This window comes from Poecilia mexicana, unplaced genomic scaffold (assembly GCF_051168715.1).
Source record: "Poecilia mexicana isolate PSO_F unplaced genomic scaffold, ASM5116871v1 scaffold_10, whole genome shotgun sequence".
Classification (NCBI taxonomy): domain Eukaryota; kingdom Metazoa; phylum Chordata; class Actinopteri; order Cyprinodontiformes; family Poeciliidae; genus Poecilia; species Poecilia mexicana.
In genome coordinates, this window is record NW_028263379.1 from 30,268,402 (window position 1) to 30,295,476 (window position 27,075).

The 27,075-nt window shown below is 40.6% G+C and overlaps 1 protein-coding gene across 2 annotated transcripts in view; it reads right to left on the reverse strand.

Annotated features, from left to right (window-relative positions):
• The window catches only part of il1rapl2 (interleukin 1 receptor accessory protein-like 2), a 143,934-nt gene that overhangs the window by 52,417 nt on the left and 64,442 nt on the right, over positions 1–27,075 (reverse strand). For both annotated transcript variants that reach the window (XM_088009800.1, XM_088009799.1), the window contains one exon: positions 17,415–17,489. In XM_088009800.1, the coding sequence (XP_087865926.1) occupies positions 17,415–17,489 (75 nt within the window). The remainder of the gene's footprint in view (positions 1–17,414; positions 17,490–27,075) is intronic.

Genomic DNA, 27,075 nt, shown 5'->3' on the forward strand with positions numbered 1-27,075 from the left:
TGGAGCAAAAAGGCAGAGGAAGGGGTATAAATTATTTTCAACATGCATTTTTTTTGTTATATTGTAAAATAAAAAAAAATAAAAAAAGAAAACTTTTTAAGACATGACAGCTGTTGTGTCATTTCCTGTAAGAAATAAACTTTTTGTCTTATTGGAGATCATTTTACATCCAAATCTGCCAGAGTTTATAAATAACTTTCGGATTAATTACAAATGTCACACTGTTCTTAAAGTCAGAGGATGCTACTTACAGGAAAGTAAATCTTACCTAGATACAAATAAAACACTTGCTAAATATTATAAACATATGTGCTCTGATCAGTGTCCAGTTATACACTGATTATGTTAATTTTGTTGCAAAGCATGAGGTTGTTATTAAAAAGAAGAACTTGTTCTTGACTCACCAGCGTAAAAAAAGGTTAAATAAAATAAACAAGTGTTTCTTCCACATGTTTGCACTGCAATTTATGTCAAGCATCTTCCTTTAAAGAACAACGAGCCAGAATCAACTCTGTTAACAAAATGAAACCTGGAGATGTAGGTTATGCTAACTTAGACCAAAACACCACAGCACAGGGAAAAATAACGCAGAAAAACAGTTAAAGAACAACTCAAAACCACTTGAATTTGTCGCTCTCTGCTGTACACAGGGAGTCGTTGCCATAGCAACTGGCTGACAACTCCACTAGTGTACCAAGAATCAAGACCAATAATCAAGTAAACATTTTTCAAACTAACAGAGCATTCAGTCTGTTACAGTTTTATGTTTTCATATTTGATGTTTATTTTGTGATATTAATAAGTGATCGTCTGAAGTGATTGATTATCTAATTTAAACACCTACTCTACTGATGATCTGTCAGAAAGTTGATGTGTAGGTTGTCTTTTCTTTTTTAACATGAACCAAATCACACCAAATTCCACAGCACATCTACATGTTCAAGTTTTTAAAGTCACGTTAGCATAACTGACCTACTTCCCTCCCCATTTCTTTAATTCTGTTAGGATCTGTGTAGTTTTTCTGTTAGTCCAGTTTCCCCTGTGAATCTGTCTTCCCTGTTGATTGCTCCCAGCTGTATCCCGTTCCCTGATTACCTTCCCTGTGTATTTAACCCCACCTGTTGTCTTTGTCTGTGTCGGATCCTCGTCGTGTGTGATGTCGTCAGTCTGTTCCCTGTGCCGTCTCTGTTGGACTTTTCATTAAAATTAATTATTTTCATCATCATCCTGGCTTACCTGCGTCTCACCTCACCTCACCCAAACCGGAATCATGACAGTAGGATCCGACCAAACAGAAGGTGAGAGACGCATGATGCGGGATCGACGGTGGGACCCCTGGCGGGTGTTTGGAGCGGTCTCCCTGGACGAGTTTTGTGAAGGGGCGTTTGTACACCTGAGACCGTTCTGGGGATCGCAGCTGGCGATCCGCCCGCCGGAGGAGGGACCCCGTTGTCACCGCAGCCCTGAGCCGCCGGAGGTCCCGGCCCCTGGGTCACGCCGTCACCGCAGCCCTGAGCCGCCGGAGGTCCCGGCCCCTGGGTCACGCCGTCACCGCAGCCCTGAGCCGCCGGAGGTCCCGGCCCCTGGGTCACGCCGTCACCGCAGCCCTGAGCCGCCGGAGGTCCCGGCCCCTGGGTCACGCCGTCACCGAAGCCCTGAGCCGCCGGAGGTCCCGGCCCCTGGGTCACGCCGTCACCGCCGCCCTGAGCCGCCGGAGGTCCCGGCCCCTGGGTCACGCCGTCACCGCCGCCCTGAGCCGCCGGAGGTCCCGGCCCCTGGGTCACGCCGTCAACGCCGCCCTGAGCCGCCGGAGGTCCCGGCCCCTGGGCGAAACTCCCACTGCCTGCAGCTGCCTCCGGTCCCCGCACCGAGGCATCGTCTGTTCCCGCAGCCTCCACAGCGTCAGTCCCCGCTGCCTCCGGTCCCCGCACCGAGGCAGCGTTTGCTCCCCCCGACCCCAGAGTTTCCCGAGTTCGCTGAGCCCGCTCCAGAGCTCCCCGAGTCCGCTGCCGGCGCGCAGCCGCCCGCTCCCCCGCCTCCAGAGTCTGCTCCCCCCCGAGTTTCCAGAGTCTGCTCCCCCCCGAGTTTCCAGAGTCTGCTCCCCCCCGAGTTTCCAGAGTCTGCTCCCCCCCGAGTTTCCAGAGTCTGCTCCCCCCGAGTTTCCAGAGTCTGCTCCCCCCGAGTTTCCAGAGTCTGCTCCCCCCGAGTTTCCAGAGTCTGCTCCCCCCGAGTTTCCAGAGTCTGCTCCCCCCGAGTTTCCAGCCGGCCTTCCTGCCGGCCTGCCGGACCCGTCTCCGGGACTCCGTTTCCTGCGCCGGCGACGCCCGCCGGACCCGTCTCCGGGACTCCGTTTCCTGCGCCGGCGACGCCCGCCGGACCCGTCTCCGGGACTCCGTTTCCTGCGCCGGCGACGCCCGCCGGACCCGTCTCCGGGACTCCGTTTCCTGCGCCGGCGACGCCCGCCGGACCTCTTTCGAGGGGTCTGCCTCCTGGGTCTCCGCCCACCCTGATGGGTTGTTTTTTGTTGTTGTTGTTGTTGTTTTCTGTTGGGCATCTGGTAGCTGCCCTTGAGGGGGGGGTACTGTTAGGATCTGTGTAGTTTTTCTGTTAGTCCAGTTTCCCCTGTGAATCTGTCTTCCCTGTTGATTGCTCCCAGCTGTATCCCGTTCCCTGATTACCTTCCCTGTGTATTTAACCCCACCTGTTGTCTTTGTCTGTGTCGGATCCTCGTCGTGTGTGATGTCGTCAGTCTGTTCCCTGTGCCGTCTCTGTTGGACTTTTCATTAAAATTAATTATTTTCATCATCATCCTGGCCTACCTGCGTCTCACCTCACCTCACCCAAACCGGAATCATGACAAATTCAAACTTTTTCTGACCTTGTTATCTGGTTGTTGTGGTGTTGGCAATTAGTAGCAAAGCACTGCATCCCTTTTGCTTTTATATATCACAAATATATTTAAGATTTGGCCTGTTATTTTAACTTGACAGCTAACACCAATAGCAGTGTTTTGCAAGGAGCTGGAGGACAGGATCATGCTTGTGTGACGTCACGTTGCAAGGTGTCTGTATGCTTGCTAAACAATTTAGAATTTAAACAAAGGCCCAACCCGATGGCTAAAAGCAAAAGTAGTCTAAGCAGAAACAGTACATTTCCCACCGGGTTAAGAGGCAGTGAGCTGAAAAAAGGAACAATAATCTGAAGTAGGGGTTAAAAAAAGGAGTAAATCCACAGGAGGTTAGGAGTGTTAATAGTTTCAGTCTCTGTGGTTCTACCGTGTGTGTGTTTGGGGGAGGTTTTATGACAGAACTGGGTAGTAGGTGATGGCTGACTGACAGCTCTTACCGGAGGCTTCCAAAACATCCAGGAGTGTTCCACTTATCTGGCTTAAAGATGACGGTTAGCAGAAAAAAAAAAAAAGACGACTTGCATGGGAAATTAAATTTGGTCCCTGAACTGTCTGAGTCATCTGAGGTTTAACCAGCTGTAGGCCACAATATGACTACACAACTCTAATGTGTCCAGGCTTGAAGCGATAAAATTAAAGCGTCTCCAGAGGAGAAGATCGACTGTAAAGAAAGCTTGTGTAATGGTTTTAAGGACTATTTTTTTTGTGAGTAAACAAAACCCTCAAAACATTTACTTTGATTGTAACTTTAGCCTCTTATTCCACACCAAATTTCCACCGATCAATAATAACACATAATACATGAGGGTCGTTTTAATTGTGCTGCACAACTGAATAAATTTAGACCTAATAATGCCTCTTGGTCATTCGGGGATGGTGCATCTTTGAGATAAAACGTTGACTTCTAAGGCTTGAATTAGGCTTTTCACCAACACACTTCATTGGCTCTTTGCAGTCTAATTCATTTGAAACCAGATATTTACATACACCAAACAAAACAGCTTACACTTTATTTTTTCTCTCTGTCTGAAGTTAAATTAGACAAAACTTATTTTGTTTTAGGTCGTTCAAAATGACTATTTGATGAATATAGGAAAACTTGGCAAGAACACTTTTAGAAGTTGAAATACATTTGGTCAGTATTAGGGATAACTGTCTTTGGGTAAATGGGCTGAACTTACATAGTGCTTGTTCCAATCATTTTGATCACTCAAAGCGCTTTAACCTAGAGTCACATTCACCCATTTATACACCGATCTGTAGGCAATTTAGGGTTCATTCAAAGAAAGTTACAAAGAAAATCTGTACAAAATGTTTTCTATAGGTTTTCTAACAATTCTCAAACAAAAATCATTTTTGTAATCCTGACCTAAAACAAGAGAGGTTAGGTCTGATTTAACTTTGGACAGTGTGTGTCTTTCCTTTATGTAAATGTTCATCTGCACATAAACAGGTGACTGCATCCGACCAATATTACACGTAATATTACACAATATTACAATATTATATTACACGTGTTTACACCCTGAGTTGAAACTTTATATGAGCCACCTTGTACTGGAATAACACCTGCACGTCTTTCAGCTTTAACTTTTCCCCAACTTTGCATTGAAGGCTCTGCTTAATCTCTGTTTTCAGCTCCAGACTTTGACTATTTTCGTCACGATGCTTGTGATTTACCTTCCATTCCGTCTGTAAAGTTCACTTAAGCTGAAACTGTTTCTTCACAATTTGTTTTATTCATTACTGTGACTACCGCTGCTTTTCAAAGTTGTGCAGAGCATGGTTGTGCATGTCCATCAGCTCTTGTGAGCTTTTTCAGAATTAGTAGTTGAGCTTTATCTGCTGTCGGAGGCAGGAAGCGTTTGAAAACATCAAACACCTAAAAGTGAGATAAAAACTATCAGCCCTTGTTATGCCTTTTAGGATTTCTCTTCTCTGCCTTGAGCTTCCACAGCTGCTAAAAGCATGAAAATGTCAGGTAATAGTAAGAGTCTCCTGTTGTATGTTGGCACAAGTGTGCAAACTGAATCCATTCACTGATTTGCTCACTGTAACGAATCTACACACGTATGAATGCATGCCAACATTGAGGACAGGTGTTTAAACATTTTTTTTTGGCAGCAACAAATAAATCTAAATATACATTATGGGTAAACTCATTTGATTGCCTGCGAAGCATATTTGTGGGTAAATAAGATATAATATTGGAAATTACTGTTCACTCTCAAAACTCTTTACAGGGGTCAAATTTTCACAGCACCATACCAAGACGACAACAAATGGGTCAAATTTAATTTCAGTTAAAGAAATACACACACACGCACACACACACACACACACACACACACACACACACACACACACACACACACACACACACTTGTCTTATTTCAAGAGGAAAATGAACTACTGTTTAGACAATGATGGAGATAGAAATGGTTAAGTTCCTAACAGGAGCTGTGTTTCCAATCACCATGAAATTGCGCAAATTGAAATTACAAAAATAAATTTGCTTAATGGAAACATGCAGATTTTGATAAAAAAGTTTTCATCAAAATGAATTGGTTATTCAGCTGTGTCCAAATAGATGTATTTTGCAAAATTGCAAAGGAAAGACTTTTTTTCGCATCACACGAGTCACATGATCGACAGCCGGATGTTACTACTGGTGGAAACAAAATGACGACAGGAAGTAGTAGGAGGATGTTGGTTTGCTCCATCAGAGCTCTCACAGTATCTCACAGTTAAAATGTCGTGTGTCGTTCAAACGTATTGAATCCAGAGCTCACTGACTACAATTTCCCCAAAAAGCCACATACATAGCCGCTCCCTATTAGGAGGGGCTTGTCGCTCCGACGCCCGAGTAAGACCATAAATAATTTCTATAATTAAGCTTCACACATAGAAAGAAAATAATGACTAGGAGTTAAACTTTCCTTTGTTAAATTACAAAGCGTGGAGAAAAAAACCCAAGATGATAAGTATCTGAAGGACCTAAATGTCAAAAGTTGATCAGACTCATTGTCGAGTTTTCATGTAAAATTTAAAATATCAGGAAATCAGTTGGTGACTGTAATCCTGTGATTTTTTTCATGTCTTCAGCCCTGATCAGCAATCAGTTTGTCTTCTTCTGAACCACAAACGCACAACACTAAGAACTACCAAGCTGCGCAGGTAGGAACCAACACTCTTTAGTGTGGAAGTTGGTTTGGAAGGTAAACGACGCAAAGTTAACAACTTTCAGTATCACTAAAGTGAAGACAAGGAAAAGCAGTAAAAGGTACTAAGAGGAAAAAACATTTATCATCATGTACTTAGAAATTTCCAAGGTTATTCCGACTTCGAGAGAGAAAGACTTTTAGCAGGTAATAGCAAGGCTTCAAATTTCCAACATTACCACTTTAAGCCTTTAATCCCTGTCATGGAAGGTGCTGGATAAGGAAATATTTGGAGTCTTCAGGTGTGTCAAGGTGAGGCTCTTTAAGTGGTATAAGTGTTTTAAAAAATGTCAGCTATGCTAACAATGCTATTTAATATGTTTTACAGCAGCCACTCTAAGTAGAAAGGTTTGCCTTTTATTCATATTTTGGTATGTTATATTTTCAAAGCAAAATCTGAATTAGCTAAAAATCATTATCAGAAGCTAAAATCTTTTTATAAACTGGAGATTGGAAATGAGCCAAAAAATTCTGACCTGGGAATTTCTGCTTAAAATGACAATTTAAAACTGAATAAATGTTGAAAGAACTAGAAAAAAATAATACAAAATTAGCTAAAAATATATATATATATATAAAAACAAAATACATGAACTTCTTCAATGATCAATATGTTGTATTTGCTGTCACCTTCAGTATTATGAATGATTTAAAGCTAAACGGGCCGATGAATGAATTTGGCTTTGCTGGAGCAGAAATAACCGGAAACCGAGTTGAAAAGACCAAACAGTAGCTGTTTCTGAAAAAAAAGAGATAAAAGTAACATCTCCAATTAGATCCATGGGAAAGACATCACTGGAGCATTGGATACTCTGCTCAAAAGGGTAAATTTAACAATTGCGGTGTTTGTGCTTTGAAAGAAAATGAAAGAAAAAGAGCCAAAGAGCAGATCTTTTTCAGGTGAATGGGAGGGAATTGTTGGACGTGATCAGACTGAGCCGTCTGTCGAGTGTTACTGAGTCCATCCCGCTCTCAGTCCAGATCAGAAAGCACAATTTACAGTTTATCTGTGCGTAACTAAGCAAACCTGCGAGCCTGAAAGCCCACTTCTTCCGATCCGGGTTGCTCTCGCCGCGGTTAGTTCTGCCTGTAAGAACACAGTCGAACAGCTGTTTCTCTAACTGCCTCGCTTTCATCGCATGCATCTCGTTTCTCCTACCAAATCAAGCCTTTCTCCATCGGTGTCGCAAACAAAAGCTGATTACCATTATTTATGAGTTCCACGGATAATAAATTAATTGAATTTCATGAATTTCATAGTACTTTGAGCACAGAAATTGTCACTCTTTTCTCCGCAATTACATTTTTAACCCCTTTGAAGCTAATTTTCTCCTCCCTCACACCTTTGACTGTTCCCCTGTTTTGAGTGGTTTGTCTATCAAAAAACAGACATGAAAGCATAAAGAGACATGTAGCTAGTGGAGTGAAGATGTACGTTTCTGAGTTAGCATGCTAACTAATGTGTAGCCATCTTGTATTTGATACATGTTATTTTGCATCTTGTGTGGATCTATGTGGCCTATAGTTTAGTACTCACAGCTCCCACAATGTTTATTTGAACCCCAGGTAAAAAAAATAAATCAATCGGTTGTTGCATCAAATTTATCAACCCCATGTTCTAACTAAGTTATATATTTTTTCTACAGACATGATGCAGCATGATGTCATGCATGTAAAGTCCCCCCCCAAAGTTTTAATAAAACAAACATTAAAGGAGAGGGTAGTAGGTTAGCTATGCTAGCTTGACTTTGACAACTTTAACGTGTACATATGCTGCAGAATTTGGTGTGTTTCAGTTCAGTTCAGTTAAAAAAAAATTAAGGGGACCTGCACACCAACTCTACCAGATCACTAGAGCAGGTGTTTGAATTAACTAATCTACCTGAGTGATTGCTTAATATTTGCATTTACAATCATAAAATAAACATGAAGCCTCAAAACATAAAACTGTAATGTACTGAATGTTCTGTTCTTTGTGTGGGAAATGTCTGCGTGAGTTTTAGTGTTGCATCCTGATGCAGTAGTGGCATTGTTGTCAATCAATTGCTATGACAACGGCTCTATGTGAAGCGTAGCCAACACAGAGGGCTAAAAAATAGGAAAAATTGTACAAGTGGTTTTTAGTTGTTCTTAATCTAAGTTAAAAAAGTTACGTGGAACCACTTGGCATTACTGAATATCTGTTTTTGAGTGCGTTATTTTTCCCTTCGCTGTGACGCACTGCATTAGATTAACATCTATATCTCCAGTTTCAATTTAACTAACTGCTCTACCGCGGCAGCACGGCTATGGATGACAAGTAAAACAATCGTCTTTTTGCCCTCCACCGTTGTGCATATGTGCCAAATTTCCAGATGTAAACAATAACATGCAATGCGTCTACAATCCTTTAGTGTGCTGCTCGCTACACAGTTGCACACTTAATAATCTGACAATCTTAATCACAGAAATGTGGGACTTTCATACGTTTTGTTCGTTATATTTTTTCTACTTTTCTCCTGCTAACTTAGATAAAACATCATAATTTTAATGCTGACCATCTAACAGTTTATCATAACTACATTTGCATTTGATTTCTCATTAAATTTTGTATTTCTTTAAGACATTGCTTCCCAATTTGTTCCCTTTTTAACTCTTAATTGGACAAAGAAAAATAAATTCTCCACTTAATGTTTTTGCTTTAGATCCAATGATACCATGGAGGCACTGCACTGCATTGTTCTGCTCTGAATTACCCAGCATACAGTAGGATGACTAACTTGCAAACGCCATCCCACTTCCTCTAATGTACGAAACGCTAAAATATAAAGACCTCTCGATCATTTTCCCCTGGCCTTCTCCCACCCGATGTTCTCCACCTCCCTGTGGCTGTCTGCAACGGCACAATGATGTACACAACTATTTTAAAACATGGAAATGATGAGCACAAAGAGAAAGGCAAAGATATAAAAGGAAGCAGACAGTGAGATAGAGGCAGACGCCTTGCAGAGACAGTCAGATAAATACGATGGGAGATGAGAAAGACCAAAAAAACCAGAGACAAGGGAAAAAGGGGAAAAAAAACACTTCTTATCTCACTCTGCCTTTCACAGCCACCCCCACGTTAGCATCTAATATGTCTCAGTATGTGAAACTATCTGTAAGCATGACTTGTATGATTTAAACATTGCCTTTGAGAAAATCTGTATATTAGTGGTCACTGGAGACACAGTGTCATTTTAGTGAGCAGGGGAAAAAATGCAGTATTTGACAAAATCCTCATATTGTCTGAATCCCCAATGTTTCACCGTGTATATGGGTTACTATACTCTGATCCCCTCCTGAATGACAGAGCTTCTCACCCCATCTCTACGGGACAGAAACCCAACAGAGGAATCTCGTTTTGACCTCTTGTACCCGCCGTCTCGTTCTTTCAGTTGCTACTCGGATCTCCTGACCATATTGAGGTTAGGAAATAGATCAAGATGTAATAGAGCTTTGTCTTTAAGCTCAATCTTCTCTTCAAGACAGACTTGCACGGCACCAGCCAGCGTCACTGTACAGGTTGGTGTGGCATCACTGCACACCAAGCTACCCATCAATGTCCTGCTCCTCATCTGTAAAGAAGACTCTGAAAACTTAGCCAGATCTTGCTTTTCAGGATCTGGCTATCTTTTTGGATATGAGTTCTTAAGTTGAGTGATCATCAGTCACCTGCTTTACACTGATTAAATTAAGCTGCATGCTAAATGACCAAGACATAAACTCACCAATACATACAACTGAGAAATACAAGATGGAACTTTAAATGGCCATTCAGACTAAACTTGTGCAGGAAATAGTATTTGGAAGACACACAAAGGTGTCATATGTGGTGGTTGAGAGGTGGTGAGGAGAGACCCAGAGACCCAGGTTGTGAGGAAGATGATGATGAGTTTAATGATGAAGGCTCAAAAACAGTCCAACACAGGCGGCACAGCAGAGAGATTAGCACACAGCTAAATACCGGTAGCAACTGATGAAAGACTGAACATGGAGAAGCTAACCAGGACTTAAACAGTTCTACTGGAGAGCCGACACAGACTGACAGTCTGGGACAGCTCAGTCTGGGCTTTTTCCTGTTGACTTGGATTCTACCGGTAGAATTTGTACCGAACAGCAAAGAGAAGAAGTTCTGAACAATGACGTTGAGTTTCTGCACCGTTTTAGAATGGTAGTCTGCCTGTAGTTGTAGCAAAGGCAGTGGAGGAAGTGAACGGTGCCATTCAATGTGTGCAAATATTAACATGAACAGCCATTTTATTCAGATGAGCACTTCTTTCTTCACAGTGGAGGATGGTTATTTACAGTGCAGACAATTTCTGGTAAGCTTCACAGCGTCAAGCTTGCGTGTTACGTACGTCACAGACAAACGTTAGTGATCAGGTACAGTTTCAAATTTTAATCTTACCCAAGATTGAAATTTCAGCAGAGTCCACGCCTCCAGAAAGCCATCGTTTCTCAATAGCTGAGAGTCCAGACGCTCTGCATGAAGTGTGAAGCGTAGAACCAGGAGCTGGTATTTTCCAGGCTAACCTTTAGGGATGTTTCTTTTCAATCTGAGGAATTTTCTCATCTGTAAGGTTTCTGCAGTTCCACCATCAGTTGCAACATTGAGGTGGAATACCAAAAAGCACAAGGGCAAGAATCTAAAAGTGGGAAACATTTTGTGCTCGACAGGAAGGAGAAAATATAGACGATGTGAATGTTTGGCTTGAATAATTAGCTGTGCCTCTGAATTCATGTGTAACATTTAGAAACCGACAGCATTCGTGAGAAAAATGACACGAAGTAAATGTTGAACCTTAAAAAGTCGTAGTGACCCTGTGATAAATGGTGGCAAACATTTTAGATCACCAATCATTACATGAACGCTGTCTAATTTACTAAGCTGTAATGCAATTTCTCATGCTTTGGTTTAGGTGCTTTCTTCCATCTACTTTCGCCTTGGTGGTCTAACATTCCCATTAGTTTTCCCTCATTCATCAGTTCGCTTCATCTGCTCCATTCTGCCGACTCACACCAAGAAAAATAATGGAAACTCATTGTTTGGTAATTACTCGATTAAATATGCCAGTGAACTCTCTGAAAATATCTTAATTTATTACTCCAAATCGCCTCGGATGTATTCAACACTGGAGAATAAAACTTAGAATGTGTCAAATGTTCATTTGAAAAATAGGGAGAATTATTAGACAGCACAAAGTTTCTGATAACTCTTTTTGATACTGTGAGCTTTATGCCCAAGAGACAAAAGCTTCAGTGGCATCTTCTAATAAAAAAGGACGAGTATTGTAAGACTATGTTTGGTGTTTAGAGAAAAAGTCAAATGAGCAACAACAAAAACGTACAAATAATCCAACTAGTTCATTTATATCCCAACATCAACCTACTTTAAATGCTTCACAAGTCTAAAATTCAGCTTGAAAAGCTGCTCATTATTTTTCCATATTAAACTGTAGTTTCAAAGCTGCTGATGCTCCATCATAAAGATCCAGATTCTCTTCAAATATTGATAGAAACCAAAGATCACATCCCTGCTGCTTTAGTATTTTGGCTTTTTTAGAGCATCAACAAAAATAAAGAAATAGAAATACCAGAATACACCATGTTTCCATCGAATTGTCTTGCGAATTATTGTTTGTCATTTTGAAATTTGCCGTCAAAAAAATTCAGCGTATTTCCCCCCCAATCCTTTTCAGATTAAAATAAAGACACGTTCAATTGTCATTTGGTTTGGTTAACATTCATCAAGCTGAACAGATCACACATCAAGCAGATGAACACATGTAACTTTTTCTCTGTTGTGACAAAAATCACTGACTGTTGCCGTAGCAACTACATATAAACAGCCACAGTAAACGATCGCACTTCCATCTCCGGTTTTGCACGTCAACTCTTTTTCAGAAAACTGAAAGTTACTTCAAAGAAGGCAACAGCTTTTTTGTAAAAATGAGCAAGTTTTTGTTTTTATCATTTTCATCAACCTTTTCTAAAGCGATGCTTCAAAATACGCATAAGAAACCTTGATTGAAATACAGTTAATCTGTAAACATTTCCAGCTCTGTTCATGTATCTGCTGTGAATGAAAACAGATTTGAGCTCACTTTGCTGCTGGGCCTCTGTAGGGAGACCCTGAGTTCTGCTAATGCAGTTAAAAGTAAGGGAACAAAGAGTACACTGTGAAAGTAAAGGTGGAAATGAAGATATGAATTATTACCCAACATCCACCAACCACATTCTGTCCTCAGTGGGAAACATAACAACTTCATTCTGCTCAACTGTTTACTTTTGAACAGAATGTCATGGAACGTCACCAACATTAGATGAAATTAATCATCCGTTGGACCCAATTTGATATTCAGTCAAAGTCAGACTAGTCAGCAGCATTTAGAAAACATCTGGATGAACTAATTATAGGAGCTACTTCTCAGAGCAACGCTGGTAAAAACGTTGTTAAAGGGTTAATAGAGGAGCCATGTTGTGATGACTTACTGCCCCTTTAATAAATCTGCAACAATCTCAAACATTTGTGTGGAGAATTTTTGAGGAGGAACATTAAACTAATACAATTTGGAATAAGGCTGTGACATAAAACGTGGAAAAAGTGGAGCGCTTTGAACACTTTCCAAACGGACTCAGACGTTAAATCAGCGTCTAACTCTTTGTTCTCTCTTCATCGACGTTGTTTTCCTCACATTTATAAACAAACAAAACAGATGCATTTACATCCAGTTGTTCCAGAAAAGTGCAGGAAGCACAAAGATTAAACGCTTTCGCTCCAACAAACGAGCTTTCAGAACGTAGACGAGCAACCCCACCTTGTCTGGAGACGAAGAACGAAGGACGAAAAGAAGAGACAAAGTGAGAGATGAAAGACGAAAAGAGAAGACATAAAGCAGAGAGGAAATGTGTGTGTGTGTGTGTGTGTGTGTGGGACGGAGGGGGCAAAGAAAATGAGTAACACCACTGCGGCTGCTGATGTGAATCCTCCTCAGGTTAAAACAAGACAATAATTAAAAATGTACCGCGGGGTCACAGTGTGACTGCCGGAATGTGTGCAACCGAGTGTGTCTGGTATGCAGCCTTTATTGCTTTCAGGAGAGTGTGTGTGTGTTTTGTGGGGTTGATATTGCAGCGGCCATTAAAAGGTGTCCCTGCTGCAGTCGGTGTACAGAGGCCTCAGGGTCTGTTTGTTACTACATCACACACACACACACACACACACACGCATTCACACGCACACACACACATCAGAACATTTCTGCCTACGGTGTTAACATTGTCAGAGAGACCGCTGAACAGCAGGGCAAACCCATGCATGCACGCACTTGTGCCGACACAAACACACACACACACACGCATGCACACGCACGCACGCGCACACACACACGCGCACGCACACAGCTGGTGAGGAAGGCAGCCAACTGGGCTCACTGCAGAACACAACACACACTGTTTGGCACACAAGCAAATCTGAATTAGATCTTTTTCTGTGTTTATTTCCAGTCCATCATTTCCTTCCAAGGATTTTCAGGGAAACGACGTCCTGAGATGGAAAAGTCGGAAGATCTTCTTTTGGCCTCTTGCCAGATTTGGAAAAGTTTGAAACCAGACCGGTCAGAAGCCATTGCTTTTCGCCGGCAGACTGAGACGAAAGGAGTAAAAAAAAGCGCGGTGGGACGGCGAAAGCGTATAGAGTGCGTGCCGACAAGGAGTGGGAGGGCCAGCCGAGCGTTCAGAGACCCACTGTCCTTCATTTAACTCAGCCAAGATGCTGAAATCCCTGCCAGCTGTTCTCCAGCCAAACCTGACCTCTGACCCCACACCCTCAGGCCTCCGCAGACCCAGCCGATGACTGCTCAGGGCTTTGGAAGGCGGCTCCTCACCAAAACCGCACAGCAACACCAGCTCCAGGTTATGTGCTCACAGAGGCTAATGCTAACAGCTAACAACAGAAATGAGCAACCGCTTACATTGGGTTTGCTAGTCAGCAAAGTTGCAATATGTCACTTATATTGAAATAAACATTTTTTTAACCATATTTGTTGAAACCATCAGTATGTTGTGACAGCATGGTATGAGACAAATTTGTGAAAAAAACAACAAAAAACAAAAATAAAGTTCCTCTGCCTTCTTCCAGTGCTAAACCGCAGAGCCAGGAGGCGGGGCTTAGCGCCATCAATCATGGAGATGTGTGCACCACTGAGGAGACCCTGTGTGAGCGTTAATACTAGTTAGCATAGCACACATGACAGTGGATAAATGGTTTACCTGTAACAGAGAGTTGTTTCTCTGCCACTAGCACACTTAGCAGCGTGTTCACGAGGTTGCAGTTTCTGATTAATCAACGAGGATGGCGCTGTATCGACATGGCAGAATCCAAAATAACGCCAAAGTCTGAGGATTCGTTTAACAAAAGAAACTAAAAAACTCCAAGGTGTCGCCTTATTTCAGTTATTTGACTGTCAGGACGAATAATTAAGATTTCTGTTTTATCGCAGTCACTGATGACAACTTTCAGTATTCAGAAGGTCTGAAGGAAAAATACAGCTGAATGTCATCAGCAGAGAAACAATGAGAGACATGTGAAAACGGACTTATTATTTACCATACCATACCAACTTTATTTATAAAGGACTTTAAAACAACCACAGCTGATACAAATTGCTGCACATTAAAACACAACATAACAATTAAAAATAAATAAATACATAAATAAAAACTCTTACGGTTTAAAAACAAGCAATTTAAAACTAGATCCCACTGGAGTTGAAAGCCAAGTAAAACAGATGGGTTTTAAGACGAGCTTTAAAAGTGGACAGTGAAGGGGCCTCTCTGACCTGCAAAGGAAAGTCGTTCCATAACTTAGGACCCATGACAGAGAAGGCCCTGTCCCCTCTGAGCTTCCTTCTGGATCTCAGTACCTCCAAGAGCAGCTGATCTGCTGACCTGAGACACCGATAGGGCATGTAGGGGTGAAGAAGCTCAGAGAGGTTCTTCACCCCTACTTATGTTTGTTTAAAAACAAACATAAGAATTTTAAAATGAATCCTAAAATATACAGGCAGCCAGCGAAGTGAGGCCAGGACAGGGGTCACATGCTCCCTCTTTCAAGTTCCTGTCAAAAGTCGTGCAGCACATTCTGAACCAGCTGCAGACGTGAGAGCAGCGACTGACCGACTCCCAGATAAAGTGAGTTACAGTAATCCAGTCGAGTCGAAATAAAAGTGTGGATCACTGTTTCAAAATGCTGCCTGGAAAGAAAAGATTTCACCGACGCCAATCGCCTTAAATGGTAAAAACTGGTCTTAACCACGGCTCTGATTTGGCTGTCCAATTTGAAATCACTGTCCACCTTAAAACCAAGATTAGTAATAACAGGTTTAAAGTAAACCTCCAAGGGTCCCAGGTCAACAGAGGAGGACTCACAGGAGCCACTGGGTCCAAACACCATCACCTCTGTTTTCTTTTCATTAAAATTTAAAAAGTTCAAGGCCAACCAAGCTTTAATATCACCTAGAAATGCCAGATGTTTGATGGAAATGACATCCTTCTGCTTCAGCGGCAAAGAAATCTGGCAATCATCAGCATAACAATGAAATGAAATCCCATGTTTCCTGAGGATAGAACCCAGAGGCAGTAAATACAGAGAGAAAAGCAGTGGGCCCAGAATTGAGCCCTGTGGGGCACCATATGGCATTGAAGCAGCAGATGATTCAGAGTCTCTAATATTCACAGAAAATGTCCTGTCCTCCAGGTAAGACCGGAACCATTTAAGAACATTGCCACCAATACCTGCAATATGCTGTAATCGCGATATTAAAATGTCGTGGTCTACTGTATCAAAGGCAGCAGTTAGGTCAAGTAAAATCAGAACATGATTACCAGAATCACATGTAAGAAGGATGTCATTAAAAACTCTTATTAAAGCAGATTCTGTGCTATGAAGAGTTTTAAAATCTGAGTGAAAAACCTCCAGAATGCCATTGTCATCTAAAACCTGTTTCAGCTGACAGTACACAATTTTTTCTAAAACCTTAGAAAGAAAAGGCAGCTTGGAAATGGGCCAATAATTAGCCAGAACAGTTTGATCAAGACCAGGTTTTTTAAGCAGTGGCTGCACTACTGCATGTTTAAAACTAGCAGGGACCACACGTGAGGACAGGCTGCTATTTATAATTGCACGAACAGGCTGCCCTATGCTGGATAAAATATTTTTAAAAAGTTGTGGAGGGTCAGGATCACGGGGGGAACCTGATGGTTTAATGTGGCCAACCACGTCCTCTAAAAGTGAGACAGTCACTGGTTCAAACTGACTGAAAGCAGCAGAGCAAGGGACCGAAACAGAGGGGTCAGAGTCAGGAGCTGTGATAAGAGCCCTGGTAAAACCAACCTTTTCAATAAAGAAACACAGAAAATTATCACACATGTCAGGAGAAGCTTCCAAACAGGCATTCTGTTAAATAAAACACGTGGGTTATGGCTGTTTGAGAAAATGATATTTGTCAAATATTCCCTTTTGGCCAAGAGGGACAAAATGAAGAAGAGACGAGGTCCGAATACTGAGCCCTGAGGTACCTACCGCACATAGCAGGTGGAGCCAAGACCAAACCTCTACACTCATCTAGAATGGATGGATATTTATGCAGTCACTAGAAATCAACATTATTTTGTAGAAATCCGTTTTCTGATTGATGTTAAAGATATTTTTTTTGTAATTTGTTGTCAATAAAAGCTTTTATTGATCCATGATTTATTGATCTAGGGGAAAACCATCGAAAAGGGTTGAATACATTTCATAATCACAGTGACCCTGATCCCCTCAGTATCACACCTTAGCTATAGTTCACTATGATCTCTGGAGATTAATTCCACCTATATTTCAAACCAACAAAATACATCCATATAAACAGTTTCACACGCCGTCCTGATTGTTGTTTTCGTCCAAGCCCCGGCTGACCCGACTTGCCTCTTCACATTTCTTCCACTAAATCACCTTGAGACTTCTGCCACCCCCTTCCTTCATGACCTCATTATTAGAAGCTCCTGGAAAAGCTGATGTAGTCACATACAGCACTTAGAAATATTTCAGCCCGACGCTCCGCTCAGTTCGTAAAGGGCACAGTTATTATTGCAGCATCATGACACGGTACTACTCCCTCTTTTTATGAACCGCTGATAAATCAATTGTTAAGTTATAATTTTGCACCAAAGATTTTCTTCCAAAACTGAAGGCGGCACAAAGTGAAAAGGTTCCTCCTTACCGGGCGTGATTTCTATCACAGTGTCTTGTCTCTCTGGAGGGAAAAGGACTTTGGGAGGTTGAGTCGTCTGCAGCGCTGCAAGAGACCAACAGGACAGGTGATTAATACGAGTGTGCAACAGTTTCAGGCTAATGGGGTTTCAATATTCAAATTTTATGAAAATAACATTCTTCTTTACATATTTATTAAACCTTTAGCCACATAAAAACCCATCAAGATCAAGACTTTGTTCACAAGGGGTGATCTGGCCAAGAAAGGCAACAACACACACCTTGACAGACAAGACAAGTAGAAAGGAATAACATTTAATGTATTTCTGATGTCTATTTTAGTTATAAATATGACAGTAAAGTGAAGAATTGTGACAAAAATACAATGATAATAATCATAAAACAGACTAGGACTGGCATGATACATTTTGCTGGACGATAAACTGTCCCAGACATTATTGCGATAAACAATAATATTGTTGTTTCGAGACCATTTCAAGTCACATAATGGTAATGGAATAATAACGCAAGAAAAATTCTCAAGACTCAAAACAATGTAAATTGGCAAGAAATTTGACACAAAACATAAATGATACAATTACCCACTCCTAATTAAAATACCTTTAAGTTCGTAGGTTGTTGCATGAAAAAATGTGAAAAGGTTCAAAAAATATATAACACTTTTGCAAGACACTTGATGTTTAAGAATGAGAGATGAACTTTTTTAATCAGCTGGTGCGTAGCTGACGTATGGTGATGATAAATGTAGAGGCAGAAATGGGCTGCGTTGTGTTTTAGGTTCAGCCTTTTTTTACTCGACACTTTTGAATTTACAGACAGCTGGCAGGAAGCAGCTTTGTCAGGTGCTGGAGTATTTACTGAGAGATTCAATATTTAACCCAAGGACATTCTGACATGTCGGATAGGATCAACCCGACAAGCAGAAATATATCTATAGAAAGGAAATAACTATGTTTAATAGAAATATCTGAATTCGTGGCCGTGGGAAGCAACGAGATGCAGCAGTTTGCACCCACAACAAGCCAAATAATTGTTGCTCAAATGTAGGATTCTGTTGTTTTTGTCTTAATATGATAACAGTTAGGTTTTTATGTCAGAGTAGAGAGTTCTCTCTCTCTCGCTTCTTAAACGTTGACTTTCAGTTAAACTTCAGTTTCCCGTTTTTGGATGAAACACCCTTTATGAGACTTTTATGATGTGACAGGAAGGCACACGGAGGATTGCATTATTCTTCTTTTCCTTTCCATCCTCTTCCCAGGTACCCCTCTCCATCTCTCTATCTTTCCATCGCTCTATCTCCCTGACAAGATTGATGGTTTCATTTGCATTCTGAAAGTTACGCCGTGCCCTTTTAAGATTAATGAGACAACCCTTCACCTATAGCCCCCCCCTGTCCCAGCACTCCACCTACCGCCATGTTCTCCTTGCTTTGTCACCATTTCCTCATCGCTTTTGTTCCACGTACCCAGTGCATTGAAACAGAACTTAAAATAAATAAATAAATAAATAAATACTACGTATTTTGATGACATATTGTAACATCAAATTCAACATGCCTTAAAATGTAAGTGTCTTAGTTGTAGTCTTTGGTTTACTTTGCATTCTTTTTATTTGCGCTTTTACAAAGTAACATGATTGTTACTCAAAAAATGTTCATGTTGGATAATATGTCTAGGTTGGAACGTGAATACTTTTTAAAGTTACACATTATATATATATCCTCCTGACTACCAGTAGTTCATTTTTGTCCTCTGTAGAGGACATTTCTAAACTTGAATATCTCCCACCCCCTGCATTCTACTGAATTAATTCCTTTTGGTATCTGGAGAGGACATTTAGGGCTTTTCAATGATACCACATGTGAAGGGGTGGGACTTTTGTACGTACCTTTTTCTAATTCATAAAAATGGCGTTCATCAATAATAACACATTTTATGGGAAGAGACAAAGTAAGTGCATAAAACCTTTTACTACCTTTCAAAGACTGGGATTTAAAAAAAAAAAAAGGTGATTGGACAATATTTTTTTTCCTGGTAGTCAGGAGGATATATATATATATATATATATATATATATATATATATATATATATATATAAAGCAAATGCAAGAGTTTGGGACTTTTTGTTAACCCATACTACCATCTGAATATGAGAAGGTGGGCAGCAAACACATGATATTGACAAGATAGGTTTTCACTTCTGGCTGCCAGCATCATAAAAACGGCTGTAATTTTTACTGGAGTTAAAAATTACAGCCTGCTGCTGGTTTGATTTTACATCCATGCTTGCATGTGAGTGGCTAGACTGTCAGTGTTATAAAGGTTCACCAAGATCTGAAGTAAACAGTTTTAGGAAGATAACTCAATTGCAGTAAAAGTTTTGTGAGTTTGTTCACGACTGAATACTTCGTACGATGATTGGACAAGCTGCTGTTGCTGTGCTCAACTTTTGCAACAAGATTTATTGACATCATCGTGTTAATTTGAAAAGACCAACCGGCAAAAAGAGGTTTTTCAGGTAAAATAATCAGCTGTAAATGGGACATCGACCAACTTTAAGCCCATGAAGAGCGCTAACAAAATAAAATGGAGGAAAATAAGAGACTGATTGATCACGGGGCTGCTGTTTACCGTCAATGCAAGTACGATATAGATACTGTGAAAGAACGGTAAACTTCTGGCGTCTATAGCTGCCAGTAGTTTTTTTTTTTTTTTTTTTTTTTTTGTTTACCGTTCTTTCAGAAAAACGGTAAAAACAAAAAAGGAAAAAAAAATCTGGCATCTGTAGATACCAGTATTTTACTGGAAATGTACCTTTTCAATCCTGTTGGAAAAACCAATTGGAAAAAACATGGGCAGCCTTCACAGAGGCGGTCTGTGTGGAGTTTCCATGTTCTCCCCGTGTTTGCGTGGGTTTTCTCTGGGTGCTCCGGTTTCCCCCCACATCTCCCAAAACATGTCAGTCAGGTCAGTTGGTCACTGTAAATTGCCCCAAAAGAGTTTGAGAAACTCCAAACATATTATTTTGAGTTTATTTGTTAAACTTGTAAAATGAGTTGAATTAGCCGTTAGCCCTTTTCCCTTCACTGTTTCAGTGGAAGACGGCACAACAACACTCAGCTCAATTTTTATAGCAACGTATTGATTTAAGAATTAAAGTTTCTTCTTTTAATAGTAATGATTTCTGTTTATTTTCACTGTACTTGTGCTTTTATGGTTTGTCCTTTAGTTTACCTTTTCTACTCAATTCTCATATTAAATTGCACTGAATTGTAGCTTGTTATACTGTTTAAATCTGCATTTCAAAAAACATTAGCAAAAGGACCAAGCAGGTTTTTTAGGGCGGCTGTGGCTCTGAGGGTAGAGTGGTCGTCTTGTGACCAGAAGGTCCAGGGAGCAATTTAACATGAAAACTGTGTAGAAAAGGGAAAAAATAAGAACAATCCATGAACGTATGAAAACAGAGAACTTAATCAGAAATCATTTCCATTACAGGAGGAAATCGATTCTTAGATGAATACTTTGTGTTGTTGAACTTATGTGTCTGCTTGTAAAAAAAAGAGGAAAAAAAATAACTGAAATAATTCAGTTTTTTTATTAAACCAGCTTAAAAAAAGCTGGTTAAAGCTGTTTAGGATGTTACCGGTAGGTTTTGTTTGTCAACCTGGGTTTAATTCCCAGTCCTGGAGAATCTGCTGCATGTCACTCCCTTCTCTCTCCCCCCAATTTCCTTTTCAACCACCGAACTGCCTAAAAGACTTTATTAGAACCTAAAAAACTTTTTAAAAAAAACAACAACTAAAAAGTACATTTCCCTTCACAAGTGGACCAGAAGTCAGAATATGCTCACCACCATATTGTGCTTGTTTCCTCATGTTAAAAAACAACTTTCTTCCACTCTTTCATTTTCTTTCTTTCTTGGTTACTATATATACACACATACACACACATACACATCCCCCCCATGGGCTGCCACCTTATCATGGTAGGGGGGGTTTGAGCATCCCACTGATCCTGGGAGTTATGCTGTCGGAGCTTCATGCCTCTGGTAAGGCCACCCGATGCAGACGGGTCCTAGGTGAGGAACCAGACCATGTGCAGCCCAAAGATCCCTTATGATGAATACGACCACACTCTAAGAAATAATCATGTACATTTACAGTCAAATACTGGCAGCTATAGACGCCAGACGTTTACTGTAAATGCACAGTAGCTGTACCGTAATTAATCCTGACGGTTAATGGCGATGCGTTGACATGGCAGAATCCAAAATAATACCAGTGTTTCTGTGACTTGGTCAAGGTGTCGCCTCATTTCAGTTATTTGACTGTAACGAAGGATAATTAAGATTTCCATTTTGTCGCAGTCACCGACGACAACTTTCGATATTCAGAAGATCTGAAGGAAGAATGCAGCTGAATGTCATCAGCAGAGAAATTATGAGACGTGAAAATTTACTTCTTATTTGGCCAAAAGGGAAAATATAAAAAAGAAAGGGAACAGGTCCTAATACTGAGCCCTGAGGTATCCCACGTAGCAGGTGGAGCCAAGATTAAAACTCTACACTCTTAAAAAAACTCTATTATAGAAAGAATTGATATTTATGCAATCACTAAAAATCATCATTATTTTGTAGAAATCAGTTTTCTGATTGTTGTTTTGAAGCTCATCAGCCATTTTGTTGTAGTTATTGGAAGATATTTACATTTGATAAACCAAACTTTTGAGTTCTAAATTTGGCCTTTACAGAGTTTTGATTGGCTGCTGTTCACTCTTTCAATGACTTTTATGCAAAATCGCAAGTTGTTGATGCAGATGGATTCATTTAAATAATTTATTAATTTATGTTGGTCTATTAGGTGGATATTTTCACAAACAAAATCCTAAAAAAATGTTTAGGTAAAACAAATTATTCCTCATCCATTAATCAAGTTTTTTTCATTTATTTGAATTCTACAGGAAGCAAAACCACAAACATTCCAGAATTACTCCAGTCATGTTGGAGTGTCTGTATGTATCATTTCTGGTTTGTTCTTTTTTAACTTTATCTCATGAGTTTTTCAGATGCTTCACTGAATGTTTGAACATTTACTCCCTCTGGTTTTGGATGCTGTGCAGCCGGAAGGATTTTTGCTCTCACTTTTTTTTTTGCTTTCGGACCGTTACGATGCATAACCGTGGCAACAAGGTTACCTGTTTTACAACTGGGAGCAGCTGGTTAGCATCTCAAAAGCTCAAATAATACCTGAACTATGATCTTAAATCCTGGAGGAAAACAGTTCAGATTTAAAGCAAGGCTGACTGCTACCAGATAACCTTCCTTCCAGCAACATCTCCGTCCACAACAACTTTTTAAATAAATACCTGATGAGATATAACATTCAATTTCTCTTTGTGATAAAGTTGTTGTTTTTTTAAACTGAATTTAAACATAATAAACTCACCCCATCTTCACCACCAATTGCACAATGATACAAATCCCCTTTCTGACTATTTTGCTCATTTCACTAAAATCTAGCAGGTTTGGTTTATTGTTGAGCAGACAAAAAACAGTGGAGAAAGACATTTATTTTTTAATATTAAAAAAAGAAAATGACAATTTTTGGCCCTCGTGGCATAAAGTTTGATGTAGTCATTTAAAATTATTGTGACTGAAAACATATTTTCACTTTGTAAACAATCATCCTGACCAGACTGACTTGTTTCGATGTCGTGTTGCTCCATTGAACGTGGAGTTTCACATAAAGTTTGACCTCTCCTGGTCCTTGTCCTTCCTCCCAGCCCGCCTCATCAGATCAGTTAGAGCTATAATCACAGACGGTAAAAGTTTGTCCAAGCGCTTATCTCCCTCTGCAGTTATTACAGGGGATGGAAATCTGGCATTTTTGTGAACTTCAAGGTGCCTCAGAGTGCGAGAGCCCACACGTCGTCAGATATTAAAGAAATGTGTGTGTGCGCGGAAAGTTTCGATTGTTGGAAAGTCATTTGAGTAACCCCCCCTGTGACTTAAGGAGACTTTGATGCTATCTGAATCATCCTGATCTGATCATTTCAAGCTCACCAGGTGCCGTGGGTAGATTAAAGCAAACCCTGTCTTATACTTTCCCATGCTGATCTAAGGAGAGTGGCTCTGTCAAACCACTTTTTTTTTAATGCTATCCGAGTTTAAATCTTACTTCCATAGAAATATCTGTTGCATTTGCAGCGTGTTCCCTCATTTAAACACCGGGGATCTGCTTTTTTCACTTTCACATTCCTTAAAAAATGTTTTTTTTGACTACTTTTAACCTACCTGTTTATTTGATTACCAACACACTGAAGTCAATCTGTTCATTCATTCCAACACCTGCTCTGAAATTGTTCTGTTGTTAAGATAACAGATAACAAAACTACTAGCATTCCTTCATCTAAAACAATGAAGGCGTCATCAGGGTTGGAAAATAAAAGTCTCACCAAAAACAAAGAGGAAAACGGCAAAAGTTTGGCTCGACTGTCAGTGCTAGAATACTCTTTGGAAAGATCTAGAGCTCCAGGAATCTGCAACTCACCGTCTACAGCAGATTTGCGAGAGATCAATTGGCTTAATGCGACCCTGGAGCAAATATTAAGGTGAAAGATGCATAATACGCTTTGTATCAGAGACACCATCTGCTGCGGAGCAGGACCACAGAGGAACGACGCCTCAACGGCAGGAGAAGTACTCCCCCTCGCACTGTACATTAAGCTTGATGATTACCAGCATAAATTAAAAATGAAGGGCTATGAAGGGAGCAGAGAGCGCTACAGGCATCAACTTTTGATGAGTTTGGACATGATGGGCGCCAAGTGTACACATTTACCTGACGAGAACTTCTAGACTGGTTTATGTGGGAGGGCTTTCCAAGGAAAGAGTCGCAAGTTGAACAAATTTCTTTAGAACAAAAAAGCTCATAACAGTGAAAAATAACAAACAAGACCTTTGAATATGTCCGGTCAACGTCAATCTTTCTTAATCTAAGTGCAGCAGTCTGAAGAAACTAAAGAGAGATTGGGGGAAATTCAAAAATCGACACACTATCCTCATACAGCCACGTCCTCACTGCACCTTACCTAAGTTTCTAAGTATCTGATGGAGCGTTCCGGGTTGTGGCCTGTTGTAAATACTTTGTCACCATATTTTCTTGTGACTCTGGTAGACTACTAGACATTAGGAACTGATGAGTTACACAACGCAAACATGATGGAGAAGGAAAAACATCCTTAAGCTAGCGTTTCAAACCTAAAAACAACAAAGGTTACAAACATAAAGTCTTTCACCAGAGGTAACGGGTCTGCTAACTTACATGTCTCTGAAGGTTGGAGAGAAGCTGAACAAAGACTACGCAGATGCAGAAAAGGTGCAGCCAAGATTGAAATCCCCTCATGATGATTGGATGTTTTTGTCTTAAATAATGCATTATGCTAGCTGTATCATGCCAACTGTGAAATAGCCTCTTTTTGTACTGTGAGGGAGAGGAAACGTGTCAGTCTGGCAGAGCATTGTTCAGGTGCCTATGAATACAAGCTCATATTTAAAAAAAAAAAACCTCATTGTATCAAACAGAAATGCTGCTGATGAGTCTCAATGGAAAAAAAAAACAGCTAAACGTTCCTCAAAGTATCAAATTGACCCCAGAGTTCTTTTACCGTGTTGCTGGCTAAAAGACCCCCAGAGCTAGCTCTGTAATGACATGGGGGAGATTTCAAAAGGATGTGAAAAGAAAAGGACACGACTGAAAGGGAAAAAAAACACTGAGAACTGGAGACTGAGGGACACAACGAGCCACATGTGGACACACACGATTTGCATCCTTCAGGAGCACAGCTTGTATCAGCAACGTTTCGTGCTTCAGCTGGAAGAAATACTGTGTGGTTTCTGAGTCTAATTAGTCGATTCAAATAAAGGAAGGGGACTCTTACCTAACCGCTGCTGGTCCCACTGACAGGACGGACGGAAACTTGATTTATTTCCATCGCGGGGGCCGGAGGGGCCCAAACTACCCATAGAGATTTAGCTAATTATCTCTGCGCTACCTGTGGATGACTGAGCTCTCCCAGAGAGCTACCGTTTTCTCAGTGAAGAGTAAAAATCTGTCAAGACTGAATCAGAAACACAACTGAAGAGTTTCTACTCAAAAGAGACAGGAGTAATAATTAAAAGTATGTTTAAAACCAATACAGAACCACTAAGTAACATTTCAGCCTCTACACGACTGCTTCTTCCCATTCAGCCGTTGGCTCTCAAAATGCAGTAGATGCTTCGAGGACGGTGCTTTGGTTGACTTTAGTGTTGATAAGGTGAAATTTTGATATCAATGATTTGAAAAGTATAAATGAATGAAATGAGATGAAGACCTAATAAAAACTAACAGGCAAAAACATCAACTGGTCAAACAATGACCTTTGTTTCATCAAACCTCCAGGTACAAGGTCAGAACCGCAAATAAACTTTTTTATCTTCATTTGTCTATCACTAAGTGGTATATGCAAGGCTGACTTTAAGGGTGTGTGGTTCGTTTGACACGGTGCAGTGTGAAAGTGAAGCAGACTATCAGGTGAGAACCTGCTGTCTTCTTGGGTGCAACTTCCTTCTTCACAAAATGTAGCTGGAGCAGCTACAGATTTTAGCTATTGCAGGATTCCTCTTTTGTCTCTGGCATTTCTCCTTGTAATGCTAGAATGCCCTGCTCTATAAATCGCTTCCTGCTTTTGGAGCCGTCTCTGGCCCGCTTGAATTGTGATATGCATTTGAACCACACCAGAATTCACCTTAATCGAAATGAGACCTAAGTTTTTAGGTGAACCAGAGTTTGCTGTTTTGATCCGCTTTAGAGTTTGATTGGCCATTCACACCTTCCCAAACAAATTATACTTTCTTGGTAAAGAAACTAGAGTTTGATTAAAGTGGACTAAACAGGACTGATGTGAAGGTATCTTAACTGGAAACACTGAACTATGCAACAAACTAAACCATCAACAAGTCATATCAAAACAGAAACAAAGAATACTAATGTAAGCCTAGCAAAACAATAAAATTTAGTAATAATTTGACACCATGTCAAGACATTATAATAGCTTTCTAAACTAAATTCACCCGAGTTGGATAACCATACCAAGACTGACAATTTTCTGTAACGAAAATTAACAGCAGGAACAGCATTATCTGTTTGATGAAACAAAGATGTTTGACCAGTTAATGTCATTTTTATTAGGTCTGAACCGCATTTAATTCATTTATATTCACTTTGAAATCACCACTTGTGTGTGACCACCACATTTAATGTGGATTAAATTTGGACAGTTACTTTATGACAGTGGGGCCCAAAGTCGGTCCTCGAGGGCCGACATCCTGCATGTTTTAGTTCTCTACCTGGTTGTAGTAAGAACCTTTTCAGCAGGTCAATGTTCTTCTTAGGCCTTCTAATGAGCCATCATTGGATCCAGGTGCATTAAACCAGGGAGAGAACTAAAACATGCAGGATGCCGGCCCTCCAGGACCCACTTTGGGCGCCGCTGCTTTACGACTCCAGACGTTTGGAGCAAGTTTAATTATTAAATCGAACTCATGAATTGGCCAAAAATAATTGGAATCTGTTTTCTGAAACAAAAACTCCAGTCTGAGACAATCCGTAG